We start from the raw sequence: 24,392 nt of genomic DNA on the forward strand, positions 1-24,392 counted from the left end.
CCGTTTCCATGAACACTAAGTCCTCTGGGTCAGAACAGCAGCCCTGTCCTTAGCTGGAACTGTACCTCCACCCACCAGCCCATCAAAGAGCCACTGTGTATCTCCCAGGAGGCTGTCTCAACTGCTGGGTCCAACGCTCAGCCCACGAAAACACGAATTGAGTGTGGATCGGTTCCTGTGGTGATTCTGACTTTCAGACCAGTTGATCCAGGTTGGTTTGGATAAATGCCAAATCTCCCTACATGTAATTTCACAGGGGTTTTGTTTTTGCTTTGTCATTTATTTTCCAAGATTTCTACCACAGACCCACTCATTAGGCAGACACACAAGGGTACAGAATCCTGTGTATCACCCTATGCCAAAATGCACTGCAGACAACCTTTGACTGTGCCACCTCCCTCCACCCCAACCATCTCCATAACCATTTTTTTTCTACTCTAGCCCCTGAATTGTTTCCAGTAGCTCTCACACCTGCAGCAGAGCAATGACACCACCATGATCCTTTATCTGGGCAGTGGACTCACAGAAAAACTATTTAAGGAGCTTAGCACTCTATGGGATGTTGTTCAAGAAGTTTCCATATAATGGCAGGCCATCAGTTGTTTGCCTTTCTCATTTGGTCACATTATTTTGCTTACCTCTAGATTTTGATGTAAGTAGGGTTCTTTCATCCTAAGAATCTTTCTATATCTTTAAAAATGAATATGTATTTTTCAGAAGAGAGAACACATACATATATGGGTGTGTGCATGCATACACACACACACACACACACCCTAACATCTACTTGTCCATCAATCTGGAAGATAGACTCAAGTGGGTATAATTTAATGGACAGTTGGGGATGGCAACTGCCAGCTGCTGGGAATGATCCAGAAAGAAGGCAAATGTCTATGAATGAGGGATGTGATGGCCAGCCAAGAAGACTCTGTATTTCTCATGCATCTGTAGTAGTAGTGAGTTCAGTTTTGCAGTCTCATGGGCGGAGTGATACAGAGTTACAGCATGACCACTGCCTTGCAAAGCAGCAGTGGGGCTCACTGTGCTGCGGCCTCCAGTACTTGGTCTTTGGCAATATGAGACATGGGAAAAAACAGCTGGGTGTGGTGAGAGTCAAAATCCTTGGGAACCACTGGAGTTAAAGTAAGGGGGTAAAGACATTGTTCAAAGGTGTTGGATGTTGGTCATGAGCAGAGGCTGCCAGGGTAGGAGGTCAGTGTTGGACAAGAACAAGAAATACAGAGGCCATAAAGAAATGAGTTGTGGAGGCTATCCATCCCCCCTTGCAGGAACCTGGCCAGAGATATAAGCTACAGTGAAACAAGCTTTTGGAATAAGGAGGATTTGCAGGGTGTGGATCCTGAAAGGTTTGTCAGTGGTTTACTTCCATATTGTTTTCTCTTTCTGGTTTCACATGGTGGATCTTTGAGTCTCCGACCATTTCTCATTCATCTGAGAGTGGTGCAAGGAGACAACTGAATGCTAAGGTCAATTCTGTCTCCTCCTCTTTTTGTGTGACTTTGAATGGGTCAACTGCTGGAAGCTTTTACTTCTTTAAGTATTAATAATATGGGGTAAGAATATCATTTAAGTATCCCACAGAACCGAATTGGAAATTGAGTTCACTAGTGCTCACAAAGCACTTATACTGCCACCTGGCCAAAGGTATATGAAACAATGCATTGGAGCTGGATATTATAATTCATGTCATGTAGCTTTATCTTACATATAACAGTGATGCTTTAAGACAATTGCTAGTAATGCTATAGGAGCAAGTGCACAAAATGTGCCTGCTTCAATACCCAGTAACATATCAGATATTCATGTTAGCTTCTTTTTATATGGCATAGTACACAACCTGGCTCAGTGATCTTTGTGAGTCTGAAAGCCTGAGAGATGCCTGATGGTTTTTTGTTTTTTGTTTGTTTTTTTTTTTAAAAGAACTTCCCATCAATTTCACACCTACCCTTCAAGCTAAGTCTGTCAGCATAGTCTCTGACTGAACCAATGCAATGTCAACACTGAACCAGGCTCTTACTGGAATTCCCTTTGACTTTTACATTTCTCTCCTGTATTATTTATTTCTATGCCACATTTCTTTCTCTAATAAGAGTAAATTAAGTAGACTGTGATATGTAACTGGAAGTCCAAAGTGGCATAGTCTCCAGGCACAGGTGCTGATAGAAAAGAATTTTGAGCCCCACAGGCTGCCTCTGAGATAACGGCGTCAGAACAGTGTCTCCCTTCCTGTCACAGGCTGGGTTCAGTGCAAACCTATTCTGGGAGTTATAAAGGTACTGGCCACATTTGGCTCAAACCTTTGAGCTTTCACAAGCCTATCAAAGGAAAGATACACTACGGAATCTTAACAGTCCAGAACTAGTGGGCACATGGGAGCTCCATTTCAAGTCACACAAGGACTTTGTTCCTACCATATTTCTGACAGCGAATACCTGCCCTTGAGTCGCCCTATATTAATCCTTTCCATCCTTGAGGCTCAGACCAACTCCCATTTGTGAAGCATTCCCAGATCTGCCTACGAGTAACTTTCCTGTGCATTCACTGGTCTACGCCTGTGTTCTCCAGTCATTTGTACAGCCTGTAATAGTCATAAAATGTAACATATTAGCTCACTGTAGGTCAGTGTCAGCCCCAGTAGACCCCAAGCTGTGTGCTTACCTTTCGGTGACTCTGAAGTTAATGAACAGTGTCGTATCCCATGTAGAAACACAAATGCTTATCACAGAGCTGCTTTTAAAAAGTAATGAATATATGGAGGAGACAAGAACATTTCCTGGAATGTATGTAGTTCCTTGTACCTCTGGACTAGATCTGACATCTCTCTGAAGACTGGGGCATCTCTCAGTCACAGCCTGTGAGTTATGGTGTCAGGTAAGCAAAGTTCATTTGAAGCACATTTCTGCCCTCCTACTTACCAGCTTAGTGATGTTCATCCAATTCCTTGCCATCAACGTGTCTATTTTCTTTTCTGCAAAATGAGGCCAATAAAAACACCTAACCTGGGCAATTAATGTGGATTTAAAAAAAGTTAACAAGAACTTACAGGAGTATCTGAGAAACATAAGTGCCCAGTGTTAGTTTTCATCTGTACTCATAAACTTTGGCCCAGAAACTGGGATAAGTAGTGCTCAGTGAGTGATGGTTATAGTGGAAACTCTGCATCCCACTATGGAGCCATCGAAAGGGTTTTCCCTGTGTTAATAGGTATTCCATCACAATGAGGCATTTCCTACAGTTAACATCTGCAGCACTGTCTCAACACCTGCAAAACCTCTGGTAGAGTGTCAAAGTACCTGCGGTTCCATTGTGGACAACTCAGTCAGCTGTTCTGTTGGCTCCTGTAAAGCTCACAGGGTCCTGCCAGATGCATGCAATGAGAACTTTCATGTAATACTCTTTTAGAAAGCATTTTAAAATATGCTATTTTTACATTAGTTTGGGGGTAGTTTTTTCTGCAGCATATGAAAAGTCTTCATTTCTAATTGTCTTAGAATTATTCTATTTCTTGGAGATGTTTTTTTTAAAATTCATGAAATTTCTCATTCATATCCGACAGAAAAAAACAAAACAAAACAACAAAATGGGGAGTGCTAACTGATTCTAAGTTGTTTGCATGATCCTAAATCTCCAGAAGGAAGGCAGGCACCTTTGACTGGAAGGGAGATGGTAAGTACAAGCAGCGTTGTGATGAATGAAGCAGCTTGGTGAAAGGACTAGAATTACTGTGTATAATGACATAGGACAAAGAACAAGTGACCTAGGTAGAAATCCTGAGGACATCAGGGAGACATGAGAGCACAGAGAAATGAGGTTCCCCATGAACACTCAGGGTATTTATCTCCTCTGAGTGTCTCAATCTTGGGAGCACTGATGTCAGTTTGACTCCCTGCTGAAAGAGAGCTGTCGAGCTTGCCTGAGGTAAATACCCTTATCTCAGTCTTACTGCATGCTGGTTGCTCCCCCTCCTCTATTTTGACAACAAAGGCTCCCAACATTCCCCAATGCCTCCTAGAGGGCAGATGTCTTGGTTTGAGAACTACTGCCCTAATGGAAGATTAATAAAAGTATTAATGGAACATCTTTAAAGTAAACCTTGTGCCATTTTGAAATTGTCTTATTGCTTCATTCTAGGCTGATTCTAAAATAGGAAAATTCCTAATTACTAATTGTCTAAAAGCAAGATCTTTGGATCTTTAGCAAAATATTCCACCTTCCTTATGATGTATAATTCTTGAAACTTATTTAAAAGGTTGAATTTTAAGATTATAAGCATAATGATGCTAACTTACAAAGAATATTCTAGTTAGCAATGATAACTAGGTGATGAACAGAGGAACAAAAGACACTCGGGGTGTTACCTCCTTCCAGCCTAGCAAGGCTGGCTGTGACCATCCTCCACTTAAGCGGAGCCACCTGCTGCGCTGCTTCTTTGATGTGCCACTACCTGCCTGAGGCCCAACCCGCCTGAGGCCGAACCGGTTTTCTTCCAAGAATTTTCCGGAGTTAGCACCGAACTGTTATCTTCGAGAGTTCCCACTAAAATGTTGATCTGTCTACTTCAAAAGAACTTTACTTGGCTAGGAATGGGCCTCCCCTCTTCTTTATAAAGCGTGTTTGCTGACATTAAAAATGAACCTTGATCAGAATGACTGTCTTGGTTTCCTCTCTCTCTCTCTCTCTCTCTCTCTCTCTCTCTCTCTCTCTCTCTCTCTCTCTCTCTCTCTCTCTCTCTCTCTCTCTCTCTCTCTCTCGCCACCTTGTCCCCCCTCCCCCCTTCTCTTCCAGATTCCAAGATGCCTTTCCAGACTAGAACCCAAACATGTGAGCCGCTGGCCGGACACAACTTCGGGGCCTTTAATTATACGCCATACAGCGAAAATAAGTGACGGTGTGGTGCACATCTATACCTCAGAATTGGGAGGTGGAGAGTCACAAGGTCAAGATTATCCTTAGCTACACAGCAAGCGGAAGGTCAGCTTAACCTATAAAACTCTGCCTCAAAGAGGCAAAACCAAGTAAAACCTTGGTATGAATCCTCCCATGTCTTCAAGAATTATTTCCTACAAACTATAAAATGCTTGAAGATGCTATTTCCTTCTACCTACCTTCCTACCCTCCTAACACTTGCCAATCATTCATACCCCTGACCATTCTTCTTGTGGGTATGCACCTACAAGTAGTTGTAAGGAAGTGTATAGAAGATTAAACATATGTGCAGCAACAGTAAATGCTAAATTGACAGGACAATTGTAGGAATAATTAATGTAAAGCCCTTGACAGCAGTAGCAGGATAAGTAAGTTTCACATGTGAGCATAACTAACATCCCTGTCCATTCAACCCTAATCAGGCTGCTTTAATTGCACAAATTTTAATTGGTAGCATGTTTGTTAGAAAGTTAACTTCTCAGCACCATCACTTCAGGTCGTGATTCATGTGTTTTGCACATGCATGTGGAACAATGCACCCTATTCAGATTCAGGACAAGTGAGACCACAGCATCTTCAGAGATTCTAGTGCATCTATATACTAATTAGGAGTCTAGGAACATCACTTAGATCTGAGGACTCACTGTGAAATGGATATAGACTTGCCCTTCCTTCCCGAGGAACCTAGTCAGTGTCCTGTGCACACTGTAATAAATTGCTGTCCACCATTCACAAAACAGTCAAGTCACCCATGATATGCATTGGGCACATTTTACACAATTCATGCTAAAACACGAATGCATTCTTTCATTGATCAAAAAGAAATAACAGGCAGTTCTAATAAAGGTTAATAAAGGGGGGTTGAGGATGTAGCTAGGCTGGAGAATGCTTGCCTAATATGCAAGATATCCTGGGTTCAAATCTCGAGCACTCCCAAATTAGGTGTGGACACACACCTGTAATCCCAGCCCAAGAGGGAGGATCAGAAGTTCTTTTGAAACCCAAGGTCACACTCATTAACGTTCAAAGACAGCCTGAATATATGAAATCTTGTCTCAAAAAACAAACAAACAAAAATAGTAATAATAAAAGTTATAAAGACTGGCGAGATGGTTCAGTGGATAAGGGACTGGACGATCAGAGCAAGGACCTGATTTTAATCCCTGGAAACTTCATAGTGGAAGGACAGACAGACCAGTTGCCTTGAGTTCGACAAGTGTATTCACTGTAGCAGCCCCCACCCCAAATGAATATATAAATGCAAATTAAAATGCAGTGCTGACACAAAGGCCAATGGGAAAGGGCTTCAACTGCAGAGGCAAATAACGCCCATTCGAAACAGAGCTTTCCTTTTGGTACTTTTAGCTTCTGTCAGTTGGCTGTTTATATTTGCACCTCGCTCACCACTCAGGATCTTGTACTTCAGACTCTAATCTCTTGTACTTCCTCTCTGACAGGACACAAAACTGCTATAGGTTAGATGAGATGGATTTCAGCAACCATTGATGGATCCAGCTTTTAGTCTTTAAACAGCCTGTTCCCAACTACATAACTCAAAGCTTTGGTACCCTTTTGAAGAAGTGTCACGGTGGGGGGGCCGGGAGGGGAGTTTGTTCTTACAAACTGTCACTCTAAAAAGAAAAGCTTACAAAATAAAATGGGAGGAAAGGGTCATGTATTGCAAGCCAGAGGGTTGTTTTTGGTTTTCAGGGGAAAGGGGAGGGTGGTGGGTAGAAAATGTCATATAAGCTTGTTAATGGCAAGGCCACCTTACCTTAGAGCAAGTGTTCCAGCAGGCTTCTCAGGTAGAGAACATGTCCTGTTTGCTTTCACATTTTTAACCATTAAACTAACTGACACCATCAGCAGCAGGTGTTTAGCTGATGTTTTATGTGAAATCACTGAAGCTGAATGAAGAAAAGTATCAGCCTGTGTTCTCAGTCCCTGGGTGTATTCCTTGGCAACAGATGCCCTGCAACTGCTCAGTGGACACCCGTGAATTGACTTCATCTCTGCGGCTCTCAGACTTAAGTCTCCACAGTAATGTATGACTTTAGATTTGGATCACTATGTAATTCTCATTCTCTATCTCTTGAGACAGGATGTATGCATAGCCCTGGATGGTTTGTTATGTAGTCCAGACTATCCTCAAACTTACAGCAATCCCCCTACTTCAGTCTCCCATGCTTTGGCATTACAGGCATGCTCTATCATGCTAGGCCAGGAAAGATCTTCACACTCACCAACTGGTCTGCACCTACTAATTTTATGATTATTTCTTAAAGTCAGACAACTGAGAGAAGACATGAAGACAAAAAACAATCTCCACCCAAAGATTCTTCTTACAAAGTCCTACAAAAACTTTCAGCCGCACATCTTTGGAGATCACCTTTTACCCTATCAGAAATGTATGTTTTTAATGTAAAGCAGAATTTACATGTTTCTAAGACATTAGTATTTTTTCATCAATTAAGCACACCATTTCACCAATTAATCGTTTATTTTAGTTCTACACACTAATATCTTACAGAAACAAAAAGATTATACATTAACCTGTAGTTACATGCCTTCTGATTCCTTTCAGTGTAGCGTTCTAAAGTTTTACACAAATGTAATCAGCACGCAATAATTTCTGGTGTAAACTAACATCATTCTGATCCTCAGACATGTTTCCATACAATCATATATATGCCATTTAACTCTCTGTAAGCCTACAATAACACAAGCAACACAGCAAAATTTATCCATCTCTTAGCTGGCGTTTTTAAAAAGTTGTATAAATGGAATTGCTAGAATATCTGTTTAAAAGTAGCTTATTTATTCATTAGTTTATTCTAAGTATTTTCCTGGGCATGTGCTACTCAAAGTGATGTCAAAAATACTGTTATAACAGTCTGGTTACTCTCCTAAGTAGTTCTTCAAAATGACTATGAATACATGATGTTACTGTGAGAAGACTCATGCAGATTTCAAAATAGTAGGAACTCAGTCAACATTGCTTCAAACTCTATTTTAATGCATATTAATTTGAGGATCAAAGAAATTATTTTTACTTCTTTTTTTCTCATTTGCAACCTATCACTTTATACTATGCACAAGGAGAACAGGAAGCCTAAAGAATTTGCACCCACTTAAAAATATCAATAAAAACAAGCCAAGCACACACCTTTAATGCCAGCACTTGGGAGGCAGAGGCAGGCAGCTCTCCTAGAGTTTGAGGCCAGCCTGGTCTACAGAGCTCCAGGACAGCCAGGGGTACACAGAGAAACCCTGTCTTGAAAAACTAAAGTAAAAGTTAAAAACAAAAACAAAACAAAAAACTCCACGAAATAGCAACAGCTTTTTTATCCCACCTTCTCTCCTTGTTTATTTTTATGTTTTTTCAGTTTAAGTTTAGTTGATGTACCTTGTCAATGTTCACTGCCAGAACATTCCTTGGCACCATGACTAGGGTAAAAATCATAGTCTTATTATGTTTATGCTCAACAGTTTCACTTACAAATAAACTGCATTACTTGATGAAAAGTGGACCTAGTACCTATCTCTATACTAATGCAGTCTTCCTATGAGCAGCTTCTAAATACTTCCATCCAGATACCTAGCTAGTCTTAACTTTCTTGAACTCAGCACTACAGAACATTTAGATAGGTTGCACAGTTATCATGCCTTAAGGACTTGAAGGGCAAAGCCCTGTATTTTCCCCTCTAAAATTTACGGTAGCTTTCCCTGCTTACTTTCCTGGATAACTTATCTCAATTCTCTCAAATTACATAAAGCATAAGCTTGGTATGACAAATGATATTATAATAAAACCATTTACATACAAATATCATATGCTGGCATTACTTTAGATATGAGTTCTTATGTATTATTCAACCTGATCTTCACAATAATTCTGTTAAGTATTATAGCTACTTTATAGATGGTGAATGGAAGCTGAGAATGATTGCTATGGGATCACACAGCCAGTAGTGAATGATGTGAGGTCTTTCTGTGTTTATAGCACTTTCTTCAAGATAGGTCTCATGGGAGCATACTCATATTTTAAATTTAGCTCCTTCATTAAGCCTTCTATTTTAGTATATTTCTTAAATTATTCTAATATAGTTACATAACATTTTAAATATATATACATATATACGTATGTGTGTGTGCGGACGCTTTTTAAATTTCCATCACTGTTGGAATCTAGAGATTTTAAGTAACTATGTATTTTGCAACTTGTGAAATTATCTTCTGTTTGTAATATATTTGTTATAGGTTTTGTAAATTATAAAGCCATAGAAATAAGATATATTTGCACTAATTTCTTTCTGCATCTTTACTTTGCATTTTTATTCCAGTGACAATTTTTTCAGCCATATACAGATGAAAATAGTAACAAGGCCTTTCATTTCTGCTTGAGAAATGGTTCGTACATGCTTTCCCAATATACATTTGAGTTAAGTTTTAAGTAGTTGCTTATCATATTATGAAAAGCCTACAAAATCATTAGCAAACATAATTAAAGCAAATGTGAGTAAGGTTCTGGTTGGTGCAGTTAGTACTAAGGGTTCTGTTCTGTTCGTGCAGATGTATGGCTCCTCTGTTGGACACAGCCCTCTACTCCTGAGTCACTGTAAGTGTTTGTTTGATGTTAGCTCTTTGCCAACACTGTATTCTGCAGCTCCCACCTACCCAGAATAAGGGCCTTTGTTTGATTTTTAGAATGGAGCCCTCATTGACTTAAAATATAATTGGTGAAAAGCAGCATTTATGATTTTATTTCTTAAACATCTGGAAACTACAATAAGCTTATTCTAACTTGTTAGAAAATTAGATAATACTCCTAATAGTTTTTCCTGGTTTAATACTTTTTACTGGTTTGTCTCACTTCCAACTTTTTATTTTGTGATTATTTAAAGTAATGTACTCACTTCCTTAGTTTAAAACACACAAACAAACAAACAGTACTTTGGCCTAGTCTAATCTTTAGTTCCATTACATTCAGTTCTGTCTTTTGAAATGTCTGTTTATCTTTTACAGCTATACCTCTTTTAAATGTCTCTGGAATAGACTGTCGTCCTGACTTTATACAGTAGGCTTGAATTACTCTCTTTTTACCCATCCATTTTGCTGATCTTAGAATTGTTATTTTCTTAATTGCTATTTTAGGTCATTTCAGGTATTTCAGTTGTTAGGCTAGATATAAACCTTAAGATCTACCCAATGTTTTCACTTCGCTGTATTAAAAAAGCAAACACTAAGACCAATCAATGGCTGTCTACTCTCAGCATGTGTCATTCGTGTGAATGGCTGGCCCTGCTTTCCTCACTAAAGAGGAGTAAGAGTATACTCAGCGCACACTGTAGTCCCCTTCCCACAGTTCAGAGGGTTTTCACTGCTGGGGTATAGCATGTAGTCCTAGAAGGAAAACTTCTCGTCTCCAGGTAACAGACATGTAGTAGTCATACCCTCTGTCCATTACCAGTGCTTATGAAATTCCAGCTAACCAGGTGGCATGCTTCACCCTGAGAAGCCTGATGGGGAAATCTATCTAAAATTTAAAGCTATCTATAACCACATTAAGATGTACCACTGTTCCTCCCCAGGAATTCCTTTCTGATAATTTCTTAATATCTATCCTGAGGTATCTTTTTCTGGGGTAATTTATTAATTTATGTTAGCCTGAGTTGGGAGTTAAATATTGTCAAGTCTATAAATTTTTTTCTGAATAAATCTTGTTCCCTTAGTTTTCTTTATAATGTACTTCTTTTTGGTGGGAGGAGGGTTGTTTTGTTTTGAAATAGTCTTAACACTGTAGCCCTGACTGGCTTGGGTTATAGCAATCCTCCTGCCTCAGTCTCCTGAATGACAGGATTACACAAGTGAGCCACCATGCCCAGATTGTGATGAATCTCCTAAATATGAATTTCTTGGACTACTAAAAGGTATGTCTTATAAAGTAGGCAGCTAGGGTAGTCTCACTGCCTCCTGAGTTCCAACGGTCAAGCAGGTGAATGAATTCACATGTCATTATCAACCCGAAGACACAGCAGCATGCACAGCTAAACTTATCACATGGCACTTGAATTAGCTGCTACTCCTACCATCTCTATGTGTTATGTAATATACAAAAAAAAAAAAAAACCTCCCAGTTTATGATTTATGTGTCCCTCTATGTATATGAGGTGGTAGCAACAACAGTAGCGGCAGCAGTAACTATAATAGTCCTTGGGCATTAATTTTGTGTAAAAAAAAAAAAACCTAAACATAGGAGCAAGTGTGATATTACCTTAAGGTAAACAAAGGTGCTAATGAGGGACCCCAAAGTAAAATAAAAGTGAACACCATTCAAAGATTCTGAATTCCTGGAGCCAATTCTGAAACAAAAGAGCAGAGTCACCAACAGATCTGTTGCTGAAAGGTTAGCAGAACCCAGTATCTCACTGTTGAAGACACGTTTCTCACACAGTTACTGCTGCTTATTCTTTCATATGGCAATGTTTTGAGGCCAGGATGAAGCATTTCCAGTGTTTTCTTTTGTTTTTGAAGGTGTTATAGGATTTAAAAGTTCTTACTGTCCTTGGGGTGTCTAGCTTAGTGGTGAGTGTATTACTAACTCCAGGATTGCCAGAAGATTAAGGTTTTGAACGTAGTCAGTTCCATCTGTGTTTGGAGGGTTGCTAACCCTCAGCTTCAAAGATAATGTCTTCAGGGTTTGGTGGAGGAGGGCAGAACTCTTCACTGGGAAAAATCTCTTGGAACAGTGTTTCCGCTTGCTTGACTGCATGCTCATTCCCCAGTCCCCAGTCAGGCCCAGAGCAGATGTACACATTGGAAGGTAAGCCACAGTATGAGCTTCGGCTCACTCCTGAGGAATCTCTCATATTAAAATAAAGAGCCCACAAGAGTCTTGGTTTTCTGAGTTCATCTTTGTCTGCTTCTGCTTTTGCTTCTGCAAAAGGAATGACTAACTGCTTCACCACAGGTTCCAAGTCTTCTCTGGCTGTTTTTGAAGAGGAACAGGTCAGGTGGACCAGATAGCTGTCCTTCATGCATGTCATGGTTGATGAACATAATTCCATGACCCGAACAGAAGTGGTTCCTGGCTCCAGAGGAGGCACTACCAAAATGGAAATCTGCTGGTCTGAATCTGTCTTCAGGATGGACTGATCTGTGATGAGCACTGCCCTGGAGATCTGCTTATATTGCACGTTTGAACATGTTTCCTTAGGAAGGTAACTGTCCTCCACAATAAAGTAGTTGGCACTTATTCTCTGACCAAAGGCATCTATGAGTCCTTTACATCTTCCAGAGTCTTTGTCAACTACAAGGCATTGTACTTTATGGCGAAGACAATAGACTCCACCAAAAACTGCACACATCCTGCAGAAACACTGGGGAATTTCTCCTTGGCCATATAAAGGAAATATAAAGGGAGTATTGCCAAACCGTCCAAGACACTGAAGAAAGTTTTTTGTTGCTTGAAGGCCATCTAATGTAGTGCAAGATGATTCTGAGGTCATTGCAATTGAGTGTAGTATGAAATGCTGGAGATTAGGTGTTAGTTTTTTAGTTTTTAAGTAGTCAGAAAATGAACAGTGTTTGAAATCTTGGTATTCATCAGAATGTTGTTCATAGTCTAAACAGAATGTAAGAAACTTCATTAGCATTCTCTTTTCAACCATAGTGAGCTCTTTACTATTAAAGACATCTGCTCTGGAGCAAGGCACCTGTTCTATCTTCCCTTCCCGAAATGCAAGGATCCTAGTGACATTCTTAAATTCTGCATAACGACTGACATTCGATTTGATTAGAAGATCAATCAGTGACCCTTGAGAATACAGCAGCTTTGATACCAAGTCAATATTAAATCTCCGGCTCTCTTTAACCATTTGAGAGTAAGTAATCCTATTTCTCTTTGGTTGTTCAATGCTGTCTTCTACAACAAGTTTGTGTTCACCTTTATCTTCACCTGAAATTGTGTGCATATCCGTCTTATCTCCACAGTACTTTTCTTTCTCCAGTGGGTCCTCCACATTAGCTGAGGATAGTGAAAGCTCTCTATCACTTTCCTCTGTATGTCTAGAAGGCACTTCATAGCTTGTAGAGTAAGCTGACTGCCTTTCTTTGGGCAAGCTTGCAGAATCTAGAGAGTCAGCCGGAGTAGCAGATACCTCTAGGGAGGAACTTCTCTGCAGAGTATCGGTGTCTTGCACGCTGTCCTCCACATCTTGACTAGCATAACAGAAGACTTCTATGTGCTGAATAGTTTCATCCTTTTTGCAAAGAGCAATGGCTTCTTCTGTTTCATTGATCAGGTCTTGCCATGCAGCGGTCATGCCTTCCTCGCTGTCATGGTTCTGTTGATAGTCCTTCAGCCAGGACTGCAAACCTGTAAAGCTGAAACTTGCCCAATTCCCTCCATAGTAACTCCTTGAGTCAATATGCAGAACTCTCTGTCCACTTCTTGAACATGCAGCTGCCAGGATGGACTCGGGCAAACCTGTCCCTATTATTACCACATCAAACTCTGTGGGAAGCTGCTCCGCCATCCTAGGAGCTGATGAAGCTTCGGGCCACAGCTGAGGAAAGAACACCGTATGGATCTAGGTTGAGGGCTCTTCCGAGGTACTGATGCTGTAATGAAATCTCTACTTGTGATGTTCACTCAGAAACACTGAGTTTATAAGTCCTAAGCTTTTAACTGTTACAATTTTTAGACATTTAAAAAAAAAAAGTCAGTAGCTTGGAAAACATGACAAAGTGCATGTAACCATATCTGAGAATATGCAAACGGCTGTGTCCTTTCCATTTCTGCATTTCACCATAGCGGTAAATGTTACCATGCATCACATATGCATGTGTGCTGGAACTCTTCTCTGAAAGAAGAAAATTCAAGAAAAGAACACAATTGTAAATAATAGAAAAGCAATTTCATGCAACAGCAATTCCAATCCACTGGAGCCTAACTTGTTCATGTGGATAGAAACCTCTACCCAAAGCAATTCATTAAATGCTTCCTATCAGTTCTTCAAATGAACAAAAGGTATTTTGTATATCCTCCCCTGAAGTCAGGCAACACTGTTGTGAGGCATAGACACAATATCCCAATAAATTAAAAAATAATATTATACAATTACTGATTTTTAATAAAATATTTAGACAATACCATGAGATTAGACTAAAAGAACTATGTGGCTTTACTGTGTTAATGTAAACACGCTATGCATTATGATCATGCCAACATAATGGAGAATATTACTGTGGCCAGGGAAGTCTGTAGCTAATCCCAGAACAGCTGTAGAGAAGATTTTTACATCTCTAACTACCCCACGGATCTTGCGGTAGATACATGAGACACTCAGATATTCAGATATTACAAAAGAATTAATTCAATAACTAGCACTTTAAAATACGTTAAGTATATGTAAGAGCAAGCCTAAGGGGAAACAGTTTTATAACATTTTAGTATCAAAGTACATGTATAAGCTAAAAAGGAAAGTTCTTGGTTACCTATTTAAAACACTGTGTCATAAATAATATCTATTCTTCACATCTAAATAAAGAAATCTTTGCATTTTGTCAGACTATTTTTGCAGCCGTTTCATTTCTAAGGAAATAATGAAAAAAAGCTGCTTCTCTTGCCTTCCACCGCAATGCTGGCTACAGCCCGTGTGATGCTAGATGTGGCTGCCAGCTGCTCCCTTTGGACACACTCACCTGGAAGTCTGAAGGCTACCACACTTACACACCCCATTGCCAGCCTTTTGATTGCTCATCATATACTGTAGCAGTAAGTGTTCTTTGGCTCCTCTACTTTTCACTACCATTAAATCTGCTGACATCTAAGTGCAGGTCCAAGGAAGAGAATGGTTATTCTGACATTTATAAAATAAGCCATTCAGTTGGGATTTAAATGAACTTTACTAGGTCACTGGCTGGACGGATCAGTTTAACTGAAACAGTGATCCTAACAAGGCCAGCTGGTGGAAACCTCTGACCAAGATTATCAGGGATTCCTCTTATTTTTAGCCTTCTCTGAGATGCCAGGAGCAGAGCCCAGAATGAAGCAATTGCCTGGTCCCCTTGTGCATATATATATATATATATATATATATATATATATATATGCAAGAATTTGTGAACTGCTTACTCTCGCTTCTAGCAGAGTACAAAGCGGGAGAGGGAACCTATGAGGATATCTAAAGTATAAACATGCACTTCCTCCAGGCATAGAACAAGGCTCAGGTGGTAGTGAGAGGGGAGGGGGTTATAAGCACCAAGGGTACGTAAAGAACACAATAGCCTTCAAAAATACAAAGCAAATGGGATAGACGACATTAACCACAGAAAGCTCAATAGTGGATGACAAAGATGGGGAAACTGGCAGCCTGCGAGAGTGAATGGCTTGGGAAAGCCCAGGCAATGGGGTGGCCATAAGACCCACCCTTGTACCATCAGACCAGTACCATCAGCATCACCAAAGCCTGGAGCAAGCAGCTAGCAACGTCCAGCAATTAGAAATGCCCTCCTTCAGTACTCAGAATTGATTAGTCCTGGTGTAGGAACAGAAAAGGGAAGAGTCTTCTCCACCTCCATCCTTTATCCTACTCAAGAGCATATTCTGGGAAAAGAAATTACTTGCTAAGAATGTTGTGCGGTCTGAAGTCACCTCACTCTACACTTGTCTCCAGGAAGTAACTTATTTTCAATCCTCTAACCCCAGAAGATCTACATCAGATTTTAGGATGGGAATAAATGACACGATTCAAAGAAAGACTAGATGTCCTGAATAAAGGAACCCTCGGGTAAAACCAGGGCGAATGTTTCTTGTAGTCTTTAAAAAAAAATCTCTCCTGGTGCTGACAGACCCCAGCAGGAATTCAGAAGGGGAAGAAAGGGCAGAGAGGATTCTGGAAGATAGGGTTGGCAGAGCAAGCCAGGGAGAGACAGGGTGGGTGCTGCAGACATAAGAAAACTCAACCCATTCCTTTTTATTCACTTTCAGATGGAGACACTGAACACCACAGCACAGAAAAGTACTTCACAGAAAGAAAGGACTTTAATGTCTTCAAACAAACACCTGTCGCTACCCCCAGGGCTTTTCTGCAAGCTGTCCTGACTCATCACCTTCTTTAAAGATCAATCCGCCTAAACGCCCCCACCCCTCCAAAAAAACATTTTTTAGGTAACAGAGAGAATAATCATATAGTCAACCTATATTACTACTCGCATCCTCTTACGGACCTTCCTCAAGGTTCAATATTGTTATGTAAAGAAATCCTTAGATCAATGTTTATTAGGGGAAAGCATCAGAATTGTCAATCAGTGAAAAACCATCATGCCTCCTAAATCTTGTTTTAAAACTTTAAAAAGGAAATGGTGACAAACACCGTGAGATTTGGGTTTGCCACATGTAAGTTGGCAAATAACAACTGTCAAGGATATTACAGAGATGTTTTTCTCTAAGCTCTGGCAAGATCAAGGCAATAGTAAATTATCAATGTGTTTTTAAGGTTTGTGAAAAGGGACTTTAAGCCTTAAGAAATATCCATTTCTATTTTAAATCGTTATACAAACAAAATCCCTAGGGGACACACACACACACACACACACACACACACACACACACACACGTTTTCCCCAGGCTTAGAATACTGGATTAGTCAACCTTCAACCTGTCAATTCTCAATATAAATCTTCAAGAAAGCAACAAGTTCTACTTCAATTAAATGTACTGGCTGCCCTGCTAATTACGAGTCGGACTTCTTTGCGCCGTTTGTAACCTCTGGTGTGACAGAACCTATGTACAGGAAATACAATAATAAAAAAAAATACAGTCTCACCCCCTAGGAAGCATTCAACTGTTTATAATTGCTAACGAGTGAAAGGGGGTAAAATACTGCGTTATTTAGGATTCTACATGTCATTCTGAAGAACAAATACTAAATTTGTGAATTAAATCTCTCCTTGTTCTCGCCTCCACTGTTCAGGAGTTGACTTTTTTCTTGCATCTCTTGACTCTACAGGGCCTCATTCTTTCTCCCTCTGTAAAGTCCACTGTGAGCTGCCCTGTTGAGAGCTACAGTAGGAAGTAAAAATAGATGAGGGGAAATAAGGTGGCCAGCGGCAGGGAGACTTTGGAAAGTGCTACAGAGGCAGGAGGGGCTGGGGTTGGTGATGGCTGGGAAGAAGGGTGTGTAAATCCAGGGAAGGAGGGAAACAGAGTTGGGGAAGAAGACCAGGTGAAAGGGAGGATTCTTGGGGATGAAGGGAGCTTCTCGAGGAGAGATAGGGAGTTGTGGGTGATGACTGGCTATCAGGGACGATCCCGGGGAGGACGGAGGCCCAGAGCTGATGTACCCGGGGAAAGTTGAGAGGCAAGGAGAACGCGTCCCGGGCGACTCACCAAAGAGGCTGCCGCTAAACCCGTCCCACGCGCAGCCCACGGCGTCCCACACCCAGCCGTTCCGCAGGCACGACGCGAAGGTGAAGGTGACTCCGAACAGGGATACCAGCAGGTCGCCCAGGCTCAGGTTGACCAGGAAGAGGTGGGTGGGCGTGCGCAGTCTCGGGAACTTGGAGTAGAGAAGCAGCACCAGCAGGTTGCCGCCGACGCCCAGCAGCGCGAGGCAACCGAGCAGCAGCGCCAGGCGCTCGTACGCGGTGGGGCTGAAGAGAGGCGCGGGGCTCCGCGTGCCCGCCGGTGCTGCGCCCTCGGCGCCCGCCCCGTCCTCCCAGTAGCCCTGGTCGCCACTACGGTTCCCCGAGTACATGGCCCGACGCCGGCGCGCCGTGAGAGAGAGGGCTCGGTGAGCCGGGCGGCCCGAACAGGGTGGATCTCACGCTCTGCGGGCCGCTCAGGCCATTGTGCCGGGGAGCCGCGCCAGGCCCGCCCAACCCGCGCGCACCCGAGGCCCCGCCCTTCGGTGCTGGGACCCCGCCCCACCGCATGAAACTCCGCCCTCCTAGCGTTCTTGCTATCCCACCCTCCCGCGTGAGTCCCGAGCCCCACTAGCTAGCACTTGCAGTCCCTCCCACGGGACCTCCCTGGAGGCCACGCCCTTCTACCTTGCGGCCTCACCCCTACGGCAGCCGTTTTGGCCCCGCCCTCCTAAGACTCTTCCGCAGTCTGGCCTGCGGCTCCTCCCTCCCGGAATCTCCTGTTACCCCGCCCTGACTCACACCCTTGGCCCCGCCCTCCGGCATACAGCTCCGCCCTCTTAGAACCTCTGACCGCACCTCTGAGCTGTGGCCCCGCCCTACTGCTTTAGCGGCCCTCCCCTTTTCCCCCTCCCACCTCCCGGGCGCATTCCCGCCCAGCAGAGGTGAGTTTCGGAGACCAGTGAGCTCTTGCTCTGCTTCCTTCACCCTTAAGCCGAGGTGGAAACGGGAACAAACTGTACAGAAAAAAAAGAGAAAGTAAACTCCCTTACGGAGGTAAATTAGCCACAGCGGATCCTCACAGCCCTCAACGGACTCGAAAGCATCTCGTCCATTCACCCGTTAAGTCACTCACACTAGCATACACTCATTCATAAATATTTATGAACGCCTGCTCTCAACTCAGTTAAGCATGCTGAATGAATTACTCTCTTTCCTGGGAAGCTATAATAACACCCACCCCCACCTCATACACCCAATAGAAAGAAAACAAAACACTGAAATGCCCGAAGTAGAGCGCCAACGAAATGATCTTATAAACAGGGAACCTGACGTTAAAAACAAACAAACAAATGCAGCAGGCTAAGTCTCAACAACCTTAGAGCTGGAAGATATGTCCCAGCGTTTATGACAGTGTGCTGAGCTGCCATTCTCAGAGCCCCAGAATAAGGAAGGAAATAGCATCAGAGTGACACCCAAGTCACCCTTCCACTGGATCCCAGGCCTTCTCAGTCTGCAGTAGGGATACCTTGATACACAATCCAGTCCAAATGCTTCTCTGGAGGTGATCTCTTGAGCAGTGCCCCGCCCCCTAAGGCTTTGATCCAAATCTAGCAGGTATAGAGAGGATATATTTAGAACAGCATGCATTTTCCACTGGACCTTTCCCCCAGCAGCAATGCAAATATAGAACAAGTCAAATATAGATTGTGAACGTCACTTCTTTAGGCCTGCTTTCTCTGTCTCCACTGCAGTTCCCAACGACTACCCGCGAGAGGAAAATGGCCCGAGCTGCATGCACCTGAAGATGCCATAGGCACTAATGACTGGTTTGTGGAAATTAAATTGGTGTGCACCAGTGTTCACCCCTCCTCCCACTAGTGTTAGACTCAGTGCATCTCAAAAGTCTTCAGTAGTCAGCTAAGTGGCGAGATAGCTTGATACCCTGCTGCACTGAACACTTGACTAAGAGGCAGTGTGCACCAGCCTCAAAATCTTGATATTATTTTTAAGACTTCTAACCTGAATTAAGCATCTATAAGGCCTTTGACCTCACCTGCCCTGAAAAATGTTTTTAATTTTGTGGTTTAGATTTATAGGACCATTTAACAAGTTCTTTGTGCCTCTGACTTCTCACTATAGTAGTCTTCCTACAGTAAGATTACAACGTTAGTGGAAGGAAGAAAGGAAAGAGTCCTGATTTTTTTTCCCTAAAATATTCATTCTTTGGCACACAGTCTTTTTCTCCTAAAGCTCACTTTCTAGAGGTGTTGGGAGAGAAGACAATTCTAACCAAATTGGTTCATATATAAGATGTCAGATGCTAAGTGCCATAAACAATTATAAGGCAGAGAAAATAGAGGTGTGATGGTTTGTATATGCTAGCAGAATACTCACTTCTAGGCAACTAGGACTAAGGTATTAAAGCCTAGACCCACAGGGACACACCTACTCCAACAAGGCCGCACATCCTAATAGTCCACTCCCTGGCCCAAGCATATACAAACCATCATAAGAGGAACGAGAAAACAAATGTGCTGTTACTTAGACAGCTCTGCATTGAACTCTATAAACAAGACCTATGTGCCAAGGTAGGACTCTATTTGCACCTTTGGAGGGAAACAAGGGCACCAGTATAGCAGAATAACAGGAGATGAAGATAGAGAGGTAGGTGAGCAGCTGTGCTTTGACCTCTACTGTATCAACATAATAAGGTTGATACAATAGACCTATAAGGTCCAGAACATTGCCTGAACAAGAGGTGTGAGTGCAATGAATAAAAAGAGTAAGAGCCTCTGGGGGAAATGGTTAATATTTTGATAATTGACAATAGTTATTATAATAATCCTGTGAATTGTTAAGGTCTTTTAGTAGAGTTGATAGACATAATAAGCAAGATTCTGCATATACGATTTTGTTAATAAAAATGTTTCTTGTAAATTTCAAAATTAGGTCTTTATGGGAGTTATGGTTTAAGTGGAAAATTCCCTATGGGTTTGTGTGTTTGAATACTTGGCCCGTGTCTGGTGGCACTGTTATGGGAGCTTATGGAATCTTTGGCATGACAGCATTCCCCAATAGATCATCTCCAAAGTGACCCAGACAAGCCAAGCAGTGCCTGTGATAGAACCTAGTGGGGAAACCCCCACTCAATTCCCAATTCGGCGTGCACCCAAAAAATCACGAAGGACCATCTTGATGTAATTACATGAGGTCATTTAATGACGGAGCTCCGGACTGATATGCATCCCACACAGGAGATAACGGATGTCGGCCATGAGGCTCGAAAGCTAGGGGTTTTTATGGGGTAAGAGGTTTAGGGGTGTGGAATTCAGCATAGCGACACACTACTGGCTTATTCAAACATCAGCAGAAAAATTACACGTACGTGCAGGGTGTCAGAGTTCTGTGAGTTGTTGACTCAGTTCAGATAGCCCTGTTATGTCCTCACATTCCTCTTTATCTTTAAAGTTAAGCTGTTCCCAGGAATGTTTTAACTACGGGGCATACCCAGGTTTGTTTTTCTTTTTTTCTCAGCCCCAGGCAGCCTCTAGGCTCACAAACAACCAGCAATTTCTGAGTACTTTATATGACTTACAGGTCTTGAAATTTCATCTTTCTTTCACCTGGTCCTTCAGGCCTGTGTACTGCTAAGAATGCAAGCCCTGGCCACAGGCATCATCAGGTGCTAACATATATTCTTTCCAGGAGAGTTCTTCCTTAGCTTATTCCTGGAGCTCGGTTTGATCACGGTGAACCAGATGTAAAGCAACCTGCTACCCTGCCTTGGTTAGTCGTTGGTTTTATTTGTTTGTTTGTCTGTTTGTCTGTCGGTTGGTTTTGTTGTGTTGTTTTCCCAACCTGACACAAGCTAGAAAAAAGCTTTGTGGGGAAAGCAAAGAACCTCAGTTGAGAAGATGCTCGCTCTAGACTGGCCTACAGGAAAGCCCGTGGAGCATATTTTTGATTAATGGAGGTATGTGAGCATCCAGTCCTAGGTTGTATAAGGCAGCAGCCTAAGAAAAACACAACTAACAAGCCAACAATCTCTTCAACGGATTCTGCTTCAGTTCCTGCCCTGAGTTCCTGCCCTGGCTTCCTTCAATGATGGACTATGATGTGAAGTTGTAAGATAAACTAAACCCTTTCTTTCCCAAGTTGCTGTTGGTCATGTTTTTGGTTTTTGGTTTTTGTTTTGTTTTGTTTTGTTTTTTCCCACAACATCCTTCCACCATGTAAGGATGAATAGAAAATGCCCACAGGAGGAATGGACATTTAGCAGCTACTGACGGCTAGAGCTTTGCATCATTCCCAATCGTCAGAACGATGAGAAAGGTAACACTGATGTTTGTAAATTACTCAGTGTGACTTATTTTATTGCAGCAACAGGAATGGACCAAGACCAATGCAACAGAAGGTATAACATCTAATATAGTAAGCGATAACTTCACTTTAACACATTTATTTTTTAAAGTTTGTGTGTTTTTGTGTGTGTACACTTGCACACACTCATGTATGCAAGAGTGCAGGTTCCTGTGGAAGACAGGAGGGGGCTGCTGATGCTGGTTTTTAAGCTACTTCATTGGTTTCTTATATCTCTCCCTCCCTGGCAACCCTTACTCCTTCCAACACCCCAACACTAGGTAGGAGAGGAAGAAGGATAAAGGGGAAAGGAAGCAATGTCTCTTTAGAGCACTTCCTGCTGATTAGGGGCACTGAACTCCTTGGGGGCAAGTCCAATCTTAATAGTCAGGATATCTCTAACTTCTGATCTCTTTTCTCACAGGAACCAGCAGGAGGAATAGTCATGCCCTCTCCTTCAGAGTGCTCAGACACCCCCTCCCCTCCCCTCCCAGGGCTCTGGCATTTATACCCTCTCCAGAGTCCTCAGGATTAAACTATCCAAAGCTGGCAGAATCACAGTCCTGCCAGAGCACACACGAGGCAAACAGTCAGCTGCTGAGGATAATCTGAGGCAGCCCCACATCCTACACCTGGGGTTGAAACAATGAACAGAACTGGATTTTTTAAAGGAATCCAAAACTCTCACTACAGAGGGCCTTGGAATTCCCTAGAACTGGAATTGCAAACAGTTGGGAGCTGCCTGACGCTGAGCGCGGGTCCTCCAGGCGTACCTACTTTAAGTAGTGTCTTCCCACTCCCACCATTAATCTCACCAATAATCTTGAAAGCATTCCAATTTCCAACTATTTTGTAAAACTTGTTACTTTTTAGTTTGATTGTGCAAAGCCTAAAGACAGTCCACATACCTGTGTGCAGCTGGTTCTCGTGTGTATCAAGCACTTGCTGATGTCAGGCTCTACCCCTATGCTTTGCTGGAACACCTTTTAGCCATTTAGCCTCATGGCATGTTACCGCCCCTGCAGGATTCTGCCAAATATCTTTTTGTTAAGTAATTGTTTATTACACACACACACACACACACACACACAACTCCAGTGCACACACCTTTATTCAGTCTTCAGAACATTTACCACCTTCTGGAATACCATGCACGTGCCTGTTTTCACCATTAGATTGTAAGCTCAATACCATTCACTCACTATTCTATCACTACTACCTAAGTACCTGCTGGCATAAGTAGGTGTCTGATAAGTATGCGCTGAATGGATGGATGAGGAACTAGAAGAATTCATGGATGGGGATTGTAGGAAAGATAGTTCCTAGGATGTTGCCAAATAGTATTTGGAAAGGAGAAAAGGAATAAAGAATAAATATTGTGAGGAGATTCTCTAAGTAAGATGTTTATAGGAATTTACTCCCCTAATAGCTCATAGTCAGAGGATGAACACCTGGTACTCAAAACAGGAGTGCCCCCTAATGCCACTCGCTTCAATTCTGAACTCAGGATTGCACAAGATGGTTTAAAAGATGCACTACCAAGGAATAGGGACTCTATCTGTCTCACATTTCCATGAGTTGACTGTTGATGAACATGTTGATGAATAGACTTTATAACACTAGGGAGGGCTGGGGGCTGGAGACATATCTCCATTGATAAAGTATTTGTGGCACAAACATAAGGCCATGAATCGAGATTCCCCAGCACGCACATTAGAAGATAGGCACAGTGGGCTAGACAACTGGAATACTGGTGCTAAGGATGCAGAGACAGATGGATGCTTAGGGCTTGTTGGCCACCTAATACAGTCAATACAGCTTCAGGTTCCGGAGAGATCCTACATCGAAAATGAAAGTACAGCGTGTGTAAGAAAATGTGCAGTATCATCCTCAGGCTTCCTTGTGCACACATACCAGCAAACATATTCACAGCGGAGCATTTGTGTGTGGGTGTGCGGGCACACACGTGCGCGCGCGCGCACACACACATACACACACACACACAGAGTTGGAGATTGGAAAACTTGAATCAGAGGTAAGCATTTGGACTCAGTGGAATCAGATGTTAGTTTTAATGGAAAAAACAAGCAGAAAGGCCTCTTCTCCTTCAACTGGCTCCCCCTGAAAACTGTCCTCTCAAGGGCGCCTTCCTTATCCTTGGCTCCTTTTAGTATTTTAACTTAAGGTAAGTGCATAAAGAGAAAAAAGAAAGAAAGAAAGAAAGAAAGAAAGAAAGAAAGAAAGAAAGAAAGAAAGAAAGAAAGACAGGCTTTTATTCTCCACAACTTCTAAAAATATCTTTATTGGTGCCAAGTAAGACAGGAGATGAAAATATATTTTCATCCTCAGAGGTTCATCTTCCATATCCAGGAGAGCTTTGGGAATAAATGTAAACTTTACTCTCTATAGTACCTTGAGGGAGACAGGAGGCTGGGAGTGAGAAGAGACATTCATTCCGATTAAAGTAATGCCTTGATTCCTTCCTTTACCCTTCCATTTTCTCAATAGGCAGACACACACACACACACACACACACACACACACATACACACACCCTGCAGGAGGTGGATCCCAATCTGCCATGGGACTTACAGAGACACTGTGACCTAATGAAGTCCCCATGATGGCCAATGTTAACATTATGAGGTCAGGACCCTTCACTAACACCCCTGCCTCTATGAAATGCAGCAGGCCTCAGCTTTCCTCCTGCTAAC

General features: G+C 42.2%; 2 protein-coding genes across 2 annotated transcripts in view; both read right to left on the bottom strand.

Annotated features, from left to right (window-relative positions):
* Positions 1–17,850, bottom strand: part of Opn3 (opsin 3) — a 30,993-nt gene extending 13,143 nt beyond the window's left edge. The window contains exon 1 of the mRNA XM_021175208.2: positions 17,342–17,850. Coding sequence (XP_021030867.1) covers positions 17,342–17,708 — 367 coding nt within the window. The 5' untranslated portion in view covers positions 17,709–17,850. The remainder of the gene's footprint in view (positions 1–17,341) is intronic.
* Chml (CHM like Rab escort protein) lies at positions 7,438–13,658 on the bottom strand. Its single transcript, XM_021159983.3, has one exon. The coding sequence runs from the start codon at positions 13,482–13,484 to the stop codon at positions 11,613–11,615; it is 1,872 nt and encodes a 623-aa protein (XP_021015642.1). The 5' UTR covers positions 13,485–13,658; the 3' UTR covers positions 7,438–11,612.
* Positions 17,851–24,392: the final 6,542 nt, after the last annotated feature.

Source organism: Mus caroli, unplaced genomic scaffold (genome assembly GCF_978045245.1).
Source record: "Mus caroli unplaced genomic scaffold, Mus_caroli_1 scaffold_1, whole genome shotgun sequence".
Taxonomy (NCBI): Eukaryota; Metazoa; Chordata; class Mammalia; order Rodentia; family Muridae; genus Mus; species Mus caroli.